The 16,506-nt window shown below is 47.4% G+C and overlaps 1 protein-coding gene across 7 annotated transcripts in view; it reads right to left on the bottom strand.

Annotated features, from left to right (window-relative positions):
• TTLL1 (TTL family tubulin polyglutamylase complex subunit L1) overlaps window positions 1-16,506 on the bottom strand; it is a 408,294-nt gene that overhangs the window by 353,511 nt on the left and 38,277 nt on the right. For all 7 annotated transcript variants that reach the window (XR_013606910.1, XM_078673886.1, XM_078673881.1 and 4 more), the window contains one exon: window positions 2,727-2,843. Coding sequence is in view for 5 of the 7 variants with exons in the window: in XM_078673886.1 (XP_078530012.1) it covers window positions 2,727-2,839 (113 nt within the window). In the remaining 2 variants the exon portion in view is untranslated. The remainder of the gene's footprint in view (window positions 1-2,726; window positions 2,844-16,506) is intronic.

Genomic DNA, 16,506 nt, shown 5'->3' with positions numbered 1-16,506 from the left:
GAATGCAGGAGGTCCGCCTTAGTCTGGAGGGGCGAGATAGGTGGGGAAGACTGGAATCCTTGATCTGCGCATAACACCGCCATCACTTTTGTGAACACCCGAGGGGCACTGGTAAGGCCAAAGGGGAGCACGGTGAACTAAAAGTGCTTGAGGCCCACCGTGAACAGTTGATAGTGTCTGTGGGCTGGCACAACAGCAATTTTGGAAATAAGCATTGTGCAGGTCCAAAGCCACCATTCAGTCTCTGGGGTCTAGGCCAGACAGGACCGGAGCCAACGTGAGCATTTTGAACTTCTCTTTCTGGAGGAAGCAGTTGAGGTCCCGTAGGTCTAGAATACGACTCAGGCCTTTATCCTTCTTGGGCACCAGAAAGTAGAGGGAATAACAACCACAACCTATTTCTGGTGCAGGGACCCTCTCTTTTGCTTCCTTGGCCAAAAGAGTTGAGACTTCCTAACGGAGAATGATTCTTCGACATGCGATCGTAAGACGGTGGCATGGAGGAAGGAGTAGTCTTGAAGGGGAGGGAGTAGCCCTTCGGACGATTTGCAGTACCCACCTGTCCAACATGAGGGATTGCCCGTGGAGGAGGTAATGGTGAATCCTAGCTCCAACTGGCTGAAGAAGAGCCTGAAACCACGGACGAGGAGGGTTTGGAGGCAATGGCAGAGGGGTTGGTGGACTGGCCCGCCCACTGGCACCCACGAGGATGCTGGGTCCCATGTCCGCGACCAAGCAGAGGCTGGACAGCTTGCGTGAACCTGTGGCTAGGCTGGGCTGGACATAGTTGGGCGCCCCTTCCGTAGCCATGACAGGGACAAAAAGCAGACCGAGTTCGATGAGACGACGCAGTGAGGCCCACAGAACTGGGAGAAGCTCTAGAATCTTTGAAACGCTCAAGTGCAGAGTCTTCTTTGTCGCCAAAAAGACAAAAGCATGTCTATCAATGTTGTCTGGACATACACCGAAAAGCCAGATGGCCTCAACCAGGCGTATCATCTCAGGGCTACCGGCTTGGCAATCGTTCTACCTAGTAAGTCGGTGGTATCCAGTCCACACCTAATGGCAAATTTGGCTGTGTCTCTCCCATCCGCAACAGCCTGGGAGAGAACGGCCCAGGCCTCCTCTGGGCACTGGGGCAGCACCTGCACGACCGTATCCAAAATGGAGTGGGAATAACAGCCCAAAAGGAATGCATTATTCACTGACCGCAGTGCTAAGCTGGAGGAAGAGATCATATGCTTCCCAAGGTAATCCAGTTTCTTCGATACCCTGTCTGGGGGAGCAGAAGGGAATGTGTCCTTGGAAGAAGAAGCTTGGACTACCAAGCTCTCAGGGGGCCCCGAAGGTGCAGCAGCCGGCTGCCCATAAACGAGGTGTAAGGGCTCGTAAAAGGCCTTAAGTTGGGCCTGAGACACTCCGGCTCCCGGAAAGGGTGGGAGGTGCGGAGTAATCTCAGAAGTAGGCTCCGGAAACAGTTCCTTGGAACAATGACGTTCCGAGTCCCCCGTTGCGTCAGCCGAACGATATGGGCGAGGGCGAAGAGCACCAGTGCTTCTTCGCCTTCTTCTTGTGTTTGGACGTACCTGATGACCTCGACGACTTAGAGTGCGACAAGGAGTTGGCGCTCCACGAACGGCCTCGGGACCTTCCTCTCGAACGAGACCGGGAACAACACGGAGCCGACTGCCGGGCCTCCAGCCCCTTTCGGGACCAATCCCGCAAAGTTTTTGGCACCATGGCCCGCCAGTCGAAGGACGACTTTGGGTCCTGATCGCGCTCCAGACACCACAAGCACACGAGGTGCTGTTCCTTCACAGACATCATCTTGTGACAGGCGCAGCAAAGCTTGAAGCCGGTTTGACGAAGGAACATCCCTCACGCACTAGGAGTCAAAGGACTTGAAAAAAATGTTGTCAAAAAGTCGAAAAAAACTAGCCAAAAATAGGCTAAGGGGTAGCTCTCTCTGAATCTGTACTAGACTGGTGCTGAAAAAAGAAAGAACTGACATCAGCGCGCAGGGGCAGCATCTAAGTAGGTACTGCAATGTCATCTCGGCGTCCAGGACGCCGACGACGGACACAGAGTCAACTGACGCCACATGCCAATGCGCAGGAGTACTTCTACAGAAAAATCTCTGGATACAGTCTGACGCCTGGGGGAAGTTCTAAGGTAAGGAATCTATAACTAGCTGTCTCTTTCAGATCTAGAGCATTGCATTGACGATGATGACCATGAAAAAGCGGATGAGAACAGCCTGCTTAAAACTCTATGCTTCTGTGCCCTATTTCTGTATGAGGAAAGAGACCTGCTCCATTACAATACAATGGTTTGCTTGACTTTAGGTGCCACATTACATACAGTAGATTCATAGAATTAGAGAAAAGGGGGTTTGTGCACTGACCAAATAAAGGTTAAATCATACAACTTCACTGTACCGGTGTTAGCCGCTGTAGTTCGCTCTAGACACACACGTATTAACCCACGATGAAAAACTATGCAAATTATGCTCAGCTAACAAGAAAACATTAAAAAAAGGTGGGTAAAAACGTTTAAAAGGCAGTCCAGGGATGAAGTAAGTGGCTTTGGAAGTCCTCGGATCAGCACAAGGTTCATGTGACATGGAATATAGGACGCAAAGAGGCCAGCAATTTTGCTTCTGTCTAGTAGTAGAAAAGACCACTTTCAGTGGGCATTTCAAGTAAACTAAAGCAATGCAAGCTTACCAATAGAAGTTCCAGTCGTCGCTTTCTGAAACTTGAGTCCACCCTCGCTTCTCAAAGTTATTTATGAGCACTGACTTCTCGATGTCCGTTACCCACTTCAGCTTTCCTGCCATCGTCCTGGGAAAACAACATATTTGTTCTGTCACGGACTTAGAATTAGAATGTATGCCCGGCATCACTTGCATCAACAAAAGCATGTTTAGGAATTTCATTACAAGAACGGAGGCTACATTATGCATTATTCCTGCAGTTATTAATGCAGTCCAAGCAGCCGCTTACATCACAATATTAAAAGGTTCTAGAATAAAACAATAGCAACACATGAAAGGCATGAGCCATCAACAATCTGCCTCTTTTAAATGTGGCTCCAAGCAGATAAGTTCATTTTCCTTCATTACCATTATTCATTTTTATCTCTATTTTGAAGTTCCCTAGTGTGTGGCTTAACCCCACCCCACCTTCCTACTGCCGCTATACCGATCTCCAATTTACCTAGATCTCCCTACAACCCCTTCCTTAGTCCATCCTTGCGTGACTGACCAGATTAACCTGCATTTTCTTTCAGCTTATGTACTATTTCTAATGTTTGAATATAAAGATTTTTAGATGTTTAACCAAACCTTAATATGTTGTTTTTTGTGTAAACGATTATTCTTCAATTTCATCCTTCTTCTACTTCCTCATGCCATAATAAGCTTACCTAATGTCTTTGTTTAACTCCTGTTTTTCACCTCTTTCTAACGATGCAGGCTGCGCACTCCAACGCGGCTCTGCATAGCTACCTTTTATTATTTTGGATTTCATCCGCAAGTTGTTATTGTTTTACAAACTTAAAAATGGGGGTTTAGCAGGAAATCCTCATTTAAATGGCCTTTTCAACATTCTATAACAAAATTAATTATAATAAGAGAGGAATTATTCTCTTGACATTCCTTCATCTATAAACCTTGTCACTATTATTAAGGGAAATCCTCCCTAATTATCTTTCATTAAAGGGCTTTACCACTTTTTACAAGTTAACATTTCCTATATACCATGTCTGACTCTGACTCAGACAAGGCTTCTGCCCCTACTCCTAACAGACAACGAAGCCCTGCAAAAATTCCTTTATATGAAATTGAGGTACTGAATGTTGGAGACCTTAAGTCAGATCATGTCCTCGAAAAGGTCACTCCCTGATGAGGACAAATCTCAGAAATTCCAAACCTCTAATCTGACAAGATCACTGAATTAAGGGGTAAAAGACTTAAGAAAAGTAAAAATATTGATAAGAGCAATATAGGAGGTCCATGCACCTAATCAATTCAGGGAGGTCTTAGCACCTCAACTTCTAATGGAGGTCCTCGCACCTCAAACTCCCAAGGTGTCCCTAGCGGCACAACTTGTCTGGGTTTTATGGCATGACACGGAGGCCAATATTATGCAATCTCTTTTTATTGCCAGCTCACACAGCAGCAACAATCAGAGAGAATTTAGAACATTCAAAACATTCTGAACAAATATGTAATCCAGCAACAGGCGGGCCATCTTCCTTCTTTTATTGCTGCTGCTCACCATCTATATATCTTATGTCTAATGGCTCTTTATGCTATTCTGCACATTTAATTACTACCTGTATGCTTATGTTATGCCATATCACTTTTGGGCTTCTCACACCCAATTCCCACACATCAACCTTCCGACCTCTCTCTGACTCCTCTCACACTTTGCCCCCTCTTTAAACCCCACTGAGGACGCCTCGCATCTAGCTTTGCCTCCTCATAGCTTGACCCTTCTTAAAATGCTACCGGCGCCTCGCTACCGTTTCAAACATATAAAGCTTTCCTTCGCATCATTTCAAAAGACGCGGCGCGACCTCGAGCCTCGTCTCGCGGCCCGCACGCAACGCTCCCGCATTTCGAAATGCGCTACTAAGACGTGCAGGGGCTTTGACCTTTATTTCAGCCCCGCCCGCACTCGACACCTTATCACGCTTTCACGCGATCGGCCCACTTGCCAGCGTGTATGCGATATAAACAAATAAACCTCGCTGCTTTCGGATAGTAAACCCCCCCCACCTTCCGCTCCTGGGACTGGATACTCGACTTAAACCCGGTGCGGCCACTATTGTCAACGCGACCGCACCGGGAGCTTTCTTTTTCCTCTGCCAGATTCAAGCCTCTTTCTGGTCTATTAAAGGAAAGACCCTTACGAGTGCTCTGAATGTTACTTCAAAGCATTATTCCAACCGCAAACGGAGCTTACTTCGACGAGGAACACATTTCACCACTAACTGCCCCCTGCTGCCCAGTTTTTTTTTTTAATCAAACCCATATTAAATAGACCCTTTAATAGGTCTTACATAGCTATTTTAATTAATTTCTACTGATATTTTAACTATTTATCATCTTAATTAATGTATTATCAACTTATTTAATATAAAAAAATAACATGAAAAAGGAAATGTCAGAACAAGAACAGGAGTTAGATTCTTCAGTTCAAAATAAATGAGAAGATCTTGTAAATAGGGATCTAGGTAAACTGATGGGGTCCCTCGATGACACCATCAATAAGAAGATAAAAAGCCTTTCTAACCAACCTACTAGCGAACCTGGCTGCTCCTCTTGGCAAGATATTCCTCAGAAGAAAAGACCATCTTCTGAACAACCTTGCAAAAAATCAAAAAAGTCAAAAGGGGTCATTGAAGACATGCCGGATGACGCCGGGGATAGACTCAGTGTACTTGACACTGCGGATGGGCATGACGGCCCGATTGTCCCTACAGACAGCGAATCTGATGAGGATCAATCTTACGTACCTGAGATCGACTTATCCTGCTCTTCAGAGTTCAACTCAGATTACGATGATGATCAAATTAACCAAAAGGGAACATCTGAGGAGGCATCTTCGGCCTCTGGGTCCAAAATTACTGACCTATTTGGGGATAATATGTTCAACCCCCTAATGATAAAACATCCCCTCTCACCCGAGTGGACCCCCTCCCAGCACATTGCCAAATACATTACCCTTTGGCTAAGAAGAGAGATAACTAAAGAGGTTAGAACGCGTCTACGGTCTGAATGCCCTCGCCCATCTCTTCCTGATATGATTGCTAAAACCCCAGAACTTGACCCCAAAGTAGTATCCTTTATTAACAAAAGTGGTAAATAATAATAATAATCCACATTTGTAAAGTGCGAACAATCACCCGTAAGGGTCTCTAGGCGCTGGGGGCCATCGGGAAGATTAAGCAAGCTATAGCCCAGAGTCACATGGTGCTGGGCTAATCTGCTGCCGGCGCTGGAGATCGAACCGTGATCTCCAGATTCCAGCGTCAGTCGCCCTGGCCGCAGCGCAACACCTCTCCCCTAAAGACCCTAGAAGAGGCCTGGACAGAGGCCTAAAGTCCTGTCAGGACAGACTTCTTGACATCATTGGCCCACTTACAACGATTTTTGAAATGGCTGAATCTGCCTACCTAAACGATGACAAGGTTGATCCGAAAGAACTAAGAGAATAGACACAAAGAGCTGTTTGCCTTCTCGGTAACGCGAACACAGCCTTGTCAAATGAGAGAAGGAAAAGTATACTTTTAAAACTTGATCCAAAGCTCATAGAACTTGCAAATAAAGAAGGAGGAGCTTCCTCTCAAGGCCAGCTTTTTGGTAACAATTTCATAAAAGAAATGGCGAAATTTGTTGGAATTTTCAGTTCCATACAGAAAACACAAAAAGAGATCAGAAAAGTTTTCAATGATAGGGTTTTTGGAAGGGCCGGGCGAACAAGGGGTCGGCTCCCCAGCCGCGGTATGCCTTCCTCCAGACCCTACTTCCTTCGAGGCAATAGATCCTTCCATTCCTACAGCTACTCTAACTTCTACCTCCAAAGACAAAGAGGAGGTCGCTTCAGAAACAACAGAGCAGATAGAAGACAGAGAGGATTCTCATCAGGTACGTCACTTCAAAGACCCTTTACCTTTCCCTATAAAAGTGGGTGGCAGACTAGCCCAATTCTCTGGAAACTGGAACCTGATGTAGTGCACGTAATACATTACCTTTCAGAATTATTCGATTCTAGATTATCCTATAGAACAGTAAACATCTATAGATCAGCTATTTCTGCTGGTCTCTCCTTGATAGACGGACTTCCTGTAGGTCAGAACACCTTAACAAAGAAAATTATGAGAAGCATTAGGGTCCTTAAACCCCGGAAGTACACCTCCCTTTGGGATGTTAAACTGATTCTTCAAGTCTTGGACAACTGGGGTGATAATCATTATTTGTCACTTAAAAAACTCTTATAAACTCACAACCCTTCTATGCCTTGTTTCCTTTAGGCGTACATCAACCTGAAGGAGTTTGTTTCTATATTAAAAGAAGAACTAAGACCCATTCATCAACCATTTTCTACCCTTACTTTCATGGAAGTCCTAGATTGTATGTGGTACAATGTTTGAAGGAATATGAAAAAAGAACCCTTAATTTGAGGAATGACATCATGCAACTTATCATATCTCATAAAAAAAACTCACAAAGCCGTTTCCCCCCTACATTAGCTAGATGGGTGAAAGACATCATGACTGAATGGGGTGTAGACACCTCTATTTTTGGAGCTCATTCACTTAGAGGTGCCTCGGCCTCCAAAGCTTTCACCTTGGGAGGGAGCTTACAAGACATTTTAAGAGCAGCCGACTGGTCTAACGAAAGCATGTTTAAAAGTTGCTATTTTAAACCAATGTCTAATGTAATTGATAATGTATTGAATGCACTTTAAACCTGCATAATATTGGCCTCCGTGTCATGCCATAAAATGTAGATTTTCCACAGCCTGCAGAAAAGAAAATCTGGATTTTATTATGGACACGGAGGCTAAGATTATCCCACCGCTTATACCCGCCCGGGTAAACTAATGTATTACCTATTTTTCTTTCAGAGTGACAATTCTAACCATGGATTGATTCATTCTTCTCCTGGATGTATTAAGCATGAATTTCTTTGGATTAAAGTTTATTTCGTTCGCATCGAAGAATAAAAGGAGGAAGATGGCCACCTGTTGCTGGATTACATAGTTGTTCAGAATGTTTTGAATGTTCTAAATTCTCTCTAATTGTTGCTGCTGTGTGAGCTGGCAATAAAAGGAGATTGCATAATCTAAGCCTCTGTGTCCCTAATAAAACCCAGACAAGTTGTGCCGCTAGGGACACCTTGGGAGTTTAAGGTGCGAGGACCTCCATTAGAAGTTGAGGTGCTAAGACCTCCCTGAATTGATGAGGTGCTTGGACCTCCTATATTGCTCTTATCAATGATGTCAAAGAGAGACTGAAGGGGAGACTTGAGAATTCCCACATCTTGTTTTGCCATGTAAAACGGAGATATTGTTGATGAGGGGGCCAAATGGGAAAGGTAAGATAGGTGTCCTTGAGGTCTAGTCTCGTTAACCAATCGCCTTTTCTTAGGATGTCCCTTAGGAGATAAATGCCCTCCATTTTGAAGTGGCGGTAAACAACCCATTTGTTCAAATCTTTTAGGTTTATTACAGGTCTCATCTCTTTGTTCATTTTCGCTACCAAATATATGTTGCTGACAAACCCGCCCTTGGGATGAGTTGCTTCCCTGATGGCACCTTTTGCCAGTAGGTCCTCTACCTCTTTTGTTACCAACTTCGAATGTTCTTTCGAGAAGAGGATTTCCCTTGGGGTTTTGTTCCGGAAGGGAATGTCTGTGAACTCTATTGGATATCACTTGACTGTTTGTAGTACCCAAGGGTCTTGTGTCACTAGGTTCCAGTTTCCAGAGAATTGGACTAGTCTGTCTCCCACCTTTATAGGGAAAGGTAAAGGGTCTTTGAAGTGACGTACCTGATGAGAATCCTTTGTCTTCTATCACCTCGGTTGTTCCGGAAGCGACCTCCTCTTTGTCTTTGGGGATAGAAGTTGGAATAGCCATAGGAATTGAGGGACCAATTCCCTCGAGCCAAGTAGGGTCTGGAGGATGGCATACCGCGGCCAGCAAACAGACTCCTTGTTCGTCCGGCCCTTCCAAAAACCCTATCATTGAAAACTTTTCTGATTTCTTTTTGTGATTTTTGTATGGAACTAAAAATTCCAACAAATTTTGCCATTTCCTTCATGAAGTTGTCGCCAAAAGGTGGCCTTGAGAGGAAGTTCCCCCTTCTTTATTTGCGAGTTCTATGAGCTTGGGGTCCAGTTTTAAAAGGATATTTTTCCTTCTTTCATTTGATAGGGCCGTGTTTGCGTTTCCAAGAAGGCAAACAGCTCTCTGTGTCCATTCTCTCAGTTCTTTTGGATCAACCTTGTCATTGTTTAGGTAGGCTGACTCAGCCATCTCAGAAATCTTAGTAAGTGGCCCAACAATGTCAAGAAGTCTGTCCTGACAGGACTTTAGGCTTCTGTCTAGGCCTCTTCTAGGGTCTTTACCACTTTTGTTAATGAAAGATACCACTTTTGGGTCGAGTTCTGGAGTTTTAGTAATCATATCTGGGAGGGATGGACGAGGGCATTCAGAAGGTGAGACGCGATCTAACCTCTTTAGCTATCTCTCTTCTCAGCCAAAAGGTAATGTATTTGGCAACGTGTTGTGAGGGGGTCCATTCGGGTGAGAGGGGATGTTTTATCATCAGGGGGCGAACATATTATCCACAAATGGGTTAAGAAATATGGACCCAGAGGCCGAAGACGCCTCGCCAGATGTCTGTTTTTTTGTTAATTTGGGTATCTTCATAATCGGAGTTGAACTCTGAAGAGCAGGATAAATTATGCTCGGGTACATAAGATTGATCCTCATCAGATTCACTGTCTATAGGGACAATCGGGCCGTCATGCCCATCCGCAGTGTCAAGTACACTGAGTCTATCACTAGCGTCATCCGGTATATCTTCAATGACCCCTTTTGATTTTTTGGATTTTTTTTTTGTGAGACTGGTCAGACGATGGCCTTTTCTTCTGAGATTTATCTTGCCAAGTAGAGCAACTAGGTTCGTTAATAGGTTGATTAGAGAGGCTTTCTATTTTTATATTGATGGTGTCATCCAGCGACCCCGTCAGTTTACCTAGAGCCCTATTTACAAGATTTTCTCATTTATTTCCAACTAATGAATCTAACTCTTGTTCTAACATTTTCTCCCTTTTTTATTTTTATTTTTTATTAGGTCGAGCTGGTAAACTGCATCCGAAGGATGCAGGTGTCCAGCTGGAGACCTAATGTTGCCTGTCTCGGGGGAAGGAAGGACAAGAGGGTGCCACGCGCTTCTCTTCGGCTGGATTACACTGCGTGCACGCGCACCCACACTCACGCATGCGCACATCACAGCCACACGCATACACAGCCACACGCATACACAGCCACACACACACACCCCCCGTCGCTGCCGCACCTACACACACACTAGCGCACCTACACGCACACACAGAGACCCCCCACACACACACCAGCGCACCGACACACGCACGCACACATACAAAGACCCCCCTCCCCCCGCCGCCGCCGCTGCCGCCATCGCACACACACCAGCACCGGACCCCACTCACCAGCTACGCAGGATTTCTCTTCTCTGGGGCGGCCCTGGGGCTCTCCCTAGCTCACGGGAGCCCCGGGCCGCGGGAGGACTCGGCTTCTTTGCTCCATCCCGGCGGGCAGCCAATCATAGCCATCAGCAGGCGGGACTTCCTTCTTTCTTCTGGCCCGGCCCACGTCTTCTCTCCCGTTGCCTGGCTTCCTGCCTCAGGGGTCCGCCAAAGGCAGCGCGGCCCCGAGAAGGGAGGCGGGCACAGCGTTTCCTCGTTTAATGAACGTGTTTGCTGCATCCGGAAACTGATCTTCATTCTCAAAGGGCCTGAGAACTCGAAACCGTGCCAATCCGACGGTTCCTGCAGTAAACCACGGCGGTCGCTGTCCTTGTTTTTATGAAGGTGCCCGATCTTGCAGTTGTATATAGCGCTTTCATCCTCCCGAGGTCTACGCCCGCAGTCCCGTTCGGCATTACTAACAAGCGCCTGCTTATTTCAGCGCCAAGAGTCCATTGAGCTTGTGATGTGCGAAGCCTGTGGTCAGCTGTCTTTCTTTCTAGACCTCGGTCTCCTGGCGCGAAATGCAGTTCAAAGGGTGTAATATGAAAATGTCAGAGCAGTCTCCAAATGCCTCCTGCGTTAGCCCAGCTGGGCCCCTCCCCTCAGATGCATAGCAGAACATTGCTTCTATTGCGTTTAAACGTGAAGGCGCACAAGCACTTTGTTGACGACCTGTATTGCTTCTAGAGGCCTTTTTGGGGGGTTCCATACGGTTCACTGCCTCACTGTTCACTTACCCATTCATCCTCTCATCAGGTCAGGATATGTCGTGAGTATGGCGTGACCTTAGTGTCACTTTTCGATGTGGCGCACAGCTTTCTGTAAGCGCGTCAATGCTCTTATGTGGAGAGGGTACAGACTTACCTATTGAAGGTTAATGACCCCGCATTTCCACCCCAGAAGGTGTTACCCGACGTCTTTGAAAGATCGGTCTAGGCAGTCTGGGGACAGAGCCATGCGACAGGGCGATCTGCCGAGGACCACACATGTTGCGCGTGCGTGCAGACATGGCTGGGACTCCGAAAGCTTTCCACGCGCGATGCTCGAAAGGGCATATATCTGTTGGTCAGACTATTATAATGTGAATCGGAAATTCTGCACAGGGCGAAAAGAGCAAAACATTTGCACTGATCAAAGAATCACCTGATAATTATATTTTGCACTAATAGTCAAGTGCAATCGAGGGTGCAAAAGAGCCCGTTCTGAGATGCAGCGCAATGTACGTAATCGAGCGCCTAGACAGAAGGCACTTTACTGGATACATCTGGGTCGCAGGGGCACCATTTGGCCATAAATCCCCTTACTTGCACCTCGTTATGAATGAGGCTGCTTGGAGGACAGGCAAGCGTCAGTAACCCTTTTTTTTTAACCCTTTGTGGTCCATGTTGTGGGGTTTGCTCGTATGTGTGGCGCAAGACACTGTTTGGTATTCTTGCGCCCTGTGATCTACAACAAAAGGAGCCCTGATTGGGTTGCTTCCCTGGGACCCATTCATTACCCCCCTGCCTTTGTAATCTGTTCTCGTGTAATGTTCTCATCTTGTATCATTTCTGTTCATATTGTGAAGCCTCCGACGCCTTCGGGTAAAGTCCGCGCTATATAAAAATGCATAAATAAAATAAATAAATTTGTGTGTGTCTTGGCACGATCAACAAATCCAGCCTCTGCCTCACAGAATGAGCCGTGTTTACACAATGTTGATCATTGTAACCACCCGCTGAATAACGCACAGCAGGAATTAACACATCTGGGCAAGGCTGGGCAAATCACTTAATCTCCCCGTGCCTAATAAAAATGAATGTGTCTCTTGTAACGTTACTGGTGCTTGTGTAAAGCGCTCTGATACTCTATACCTTTGAGTCAAGTTTGCGCTATATAAAACGCTAAAATAAAACACCAACATTTCCATGAGACCTGTCCCGGTGTGTGCCTTATCTTGCAGTTAAGGTATAGAAGATGCATGCACAGTACCGCTGTCTGTCGCATGGTTTTCTCTTGTCCATCTTCCCGTTTTGAAATCCGTACCACCTTCTTCATTGCGCTTTCCATAATTACACCTGACTAGGGTTGCCACCTGACCGATTTTTTTTGTATTTTTTTTTTTTTTACGGACTCCGCAGGTATTTTAATGTCCCAGATAGTACAAAAATTAGCATGTACATATCAAATTTTTTTCTATCATTAAAATTTTATACTTTTGTACAAGCCATATTTTATATGTTCCTTTTTATACAAACAAAACTTAACTACTGCATAAATAAAAAGACATTGCCATTTACAATACTAAAAGCTCAAACTTTCCTAATACGAGACCTATTGCATTGCAAATGCTTGTATTTTTTAAGTTAATAATTAACTAAACAATTAATTGTAGGTAGTTGAAATAGATATCTTTAGGATGAGTATAAAGTGTTAAAAAGCCTGTTCGAAGGATAATTGTTAAAATACAGGAGGGGTATAAAGGGTTGAAAGAGTTATTCAAAAGCTAATAGTTAAAGTACTGGCCAGGAGGGGGCAAACACGCTAGAGCAGACCTTCCTCTGTGTCTCAACTGTCAAATATGATGAAATCAGGGTGTACGAGGAAAGCAGAAGGGTCTTTCCTCTAATTTTGGGAACGAGGCTTGGTTCCTGGTGTAGGGAGGCGGGTACATCGAGCAATGATCCCTGGTGCGGTCGCATTGGAGGTAGCGACCGAACCAGAGAGAGAGGAAAAGGCGGAGGTGAGCCTCTAATTTAAATTCACTGTTTGTGCAAAGTCGGGCCCTGAATCACGCGTTGGTAAAAAGTAAAGTAAAAGTCCACATTTGTAAAGCGCACAATCACCCGTAAGGGTCTCTAGGCGCTGGGGGCCGTCGGGAAGATTAAGCGAGCTATTGCCCAGAGTCACATGGTGCTGGGCTAACCTGCCGCCGGAGCCGGGGATCGAACCGTGGTCCCCAGATTCCAGCGTCAGTCGCCCTGGCCGCGGCGCCACACCTCTCCCACAAAAGACATATAAAAGACACGTGATTCAGTGTCAAGGCGCTAGCAGTGCGTGTTCGATACCGGTGCATCTTTGAAAGATGGATGGGAGGTCGTAGCATGTCATTCATGGAGGCAGGCCCCCGCTCCTCAAATTTGAAAGGTGTCCCTAGCGGCACAATTTACTCCGGTGTCCTAAGCGGCACAAATGACGATGGTGTCCCCCGCGGCACGTCTTACATGGGTGTCCCTAGCGGCACAAAAGACCGGTGTGCTCATTATATTACAGACTCTGATTCAGAAAAGGAGGAGGTCTTACCTGACCCTTCGGATGAATTTGTCCTTGATTTGGACAGTGATGAGGACCTTGATTTTAACAAAGCGCTTAATGATGACTCGCCATCTTCATCTAAAGATGCCTTCTCGACGTACTGGGACCATTAGCCAGAATCCTAGATTCCGCAGAAGACAGCCACATCAATGGAACCCCTCGCAACAACAATCTCATCATGGGATGGAGCCAGAGAGCATTAATTTTACTGGGTAATGCCAACGCTAGCATTAATGCAGAAAGACAAAGAGTCGTTTTGACTAAAATAAATCCAAAACTAACTGACATGGCGGATAAAGAACCCTCGCAAAACCCAAAAGGTTTACTCTTTGAATCGTTTATGATAGATTGGACTCACATACCTTTGCAAACTTCTTTCCCAAGAGACATGCCTCTCTCTCCAGAGCAACAAAAAACAATAGAGAAGGAGATCTCCTCTATGCCCCAGAAAGGAGACATAATAGAGGTCCCATTAGAAACTTTAAGATTTATAAGCACGGGGAGGCGCTAGGGGGCGCACAGCGGAATGGCTGCCTGAACCGCAGCTCCGCCGGGCGATCATCAGCTAGGTGGTCGATTTCCGCCCTCACCCCGTTATTCCACTCTCCAAGGCCAACATCACTCGTGGGAAGATGAGGTGCGTCGGCGACGAGGGGATGCTTCAGCTACATCTCCGGTAAAAACGACTTTTCACCGTTTTGGATGCGGAGCTCGCTTGCGTGCCTGACAATATGGCCGCCGTCGGACAGCGGATCCCCGTAACGAGACGCAACCCGGCTTAAACTCGCCCTCCTGTACTGATCAACGCAAGCGGAGGTGAGGGTTAGCGTTCAGGGACTGTGCAGATGTGTGGCGTTGCCCTTCACTTCATTTACCGGCCACAGGACTTTGCAGACGGCCGAACGCAAATGCCTGACAATATGGCGGCGGGAGGCTCCGGAGCGCCGAGTCTGCTGCCTTCGCGCCAAAACGCGCTATAACTGCTGCACGGGTCTGTGAACTCCGGGGGAGCGCTGGCACACTGCGGACAGCTGTACACTCCTAGGTGCGGTCTGTCCTGGCCAAAGTTGCTAACATCACCAGCACTGCCGCGTGGGCGCAAGCCCGACCGGCCAGGATACGCGACCCAGACACGGTGGGGCACACGCGGTGGGAGGCGATCCCGCGTCTTGCTGCCTTTTGCAGGGCCCAGGACGGGGCTGCAGACGGTCGCTGACAACGCCAGTACACGCAGAGGACAGATTACGCAAGCCGCGTCCCCCCCTCTAGAAATGTGCGGTCTGATGAGGTGAGCCCGAGCTCTGGGACGTTTTTGCGAGAGCTTGCTACACGTCTGCACGGAGGCATCACGGCGGCAGCGGCGAGGGCCACGAGGGCATCTGGGGCCATCCTCAGGAAGGTGACTTCCCCCTCCACTACCATGGGGAAACCTGATAAACAACAGCCAAAGATCTCTTTCGACTCCAAAAAGGCGACGAGACTAGTGGACGGGGCGGTGGAAGAGGGCGGTGCGGCCGACCCACCACCCAGTACCAACATGGAGAAGATACTGCTGGCGATACAGTCGAATCTGCAGGACATCAACGGTAAGCTTGATAACCTCACATGCAGAATGGATAGTATGACCGCACGTCAGGAGAAACATGGTGAACGGCTGGATGAGGCGGAGACCAGGATTTCCGCAGTCGAGGACGAGGCAAGGACCTCCACCACAAAATGCACGGGAATGGAACGTCTCCTAGAGGTGATCAAGGCAAAGGAGGAGGATTTGGAGGCGCGCTCGAGGCGCAATAACGTGGGAATAGCGGGCCTGCCGGAGACGACCAACACTGGGAGGATGGAGCAATTTGTTGAAAACCTATGCAAAGATCTCTTTGGAGCGGAGGCCCTGTCATCGGTCTTCATAGTGGAACGTGCCCATAGATCGCTAGTCCCCAGGCCGCCACCTGGCGCCACACCAAGACCTATTGTGGCGAGGATTCTCAACTATCGAGACAGGGACACGATCCTCAGGCTTGCGCGGGAAAAGGGCAAAATCAACCATCAAGGCAACTCCCTGGAGTTTTACCCAGATCACACGGTCGCAGTTCAACAGGCACGTAAGGAATACTCCTCCGTGAAGGCCAAGTTGCGGGAAATGAACGTTGTCTACTCCATGCTTTATCCAGCGCGGCTTCGAGTGATGTGGAAGGAGAAAGCAATCGTGCTGACAACACCGAGGGCGGCCCAGGACTTTATTAAAAGAGCGCAGCGTGAGTCGAGAGAGGACTCGCAACGTGACCAGCACAGAGACTCGGAATAATGCCATTGAAGCTGTCTATCATCATGCAGCGGTGAGTTTTGTTATACTGTTCCACGACGTGAATGACCACTGGACCACTTTTGGTTGTAGTGGACGGCTCCGACCAGGGTCATCCTCCTTGGGGAGGTCAATGTAGCTATACAACACTTGCACTTTATCACTGGGGCAGTCGTCCGATGACACGATGGGGGATACAGTACAACTCTGGTTTTTCTTTTTTCCTCTTGATGGTTACTTTCCCCTGTAGCTGCCCCATGCTACGTTTTTCATCCCACGATGCATTTATTCACGAGGCCGGAACAGGCTGCTGTAGTGGCGGACGGCTGTGGGGGCTGACGGGCTCTCGCCTCTTGCATTAACAATAACTTCTAACACTGCGGAGTAACAAGGCCGCTAGAAGCGTGCGAGACTCTCACGAGTGAGGATGCACCAACTTGCGGCACAGACTCCAGCTGTTGGCAACGCATTCACTTGTAACGTTGGCGAAGATGCCCCCTGGCTACGCCGCACTTCATAAGGGTGGCGTCGGGTACAGGGGGCGGATTGACTTTGTTGTCGGCAACGGACATCGATAGGTGCCGGGATATCGTGGTGATGCTCTTATGGCACTGAGACCCATT

The sequence above is a fragment of the Lissotriton helveticus genome, chromosome 1_1 (assembly GCF_964261635.1).
Source record: "Lissotriton helveticus chromosome 1_1, aLisHel1.1, whole genome shotgun sequence".
In the NCBI taxonomy this organism is placed as follows: Eukaryota; Metazoa; Chordata; class Amphibia; order Caudata; family Salamandridae; genus Lissotriton; species Lissotriton helveticus.
The sequence above is the reverse complement of the archived record's forward strand: the minus strand, read 5'-3'. Positions and strand labels throughout refer to the sequence as shown.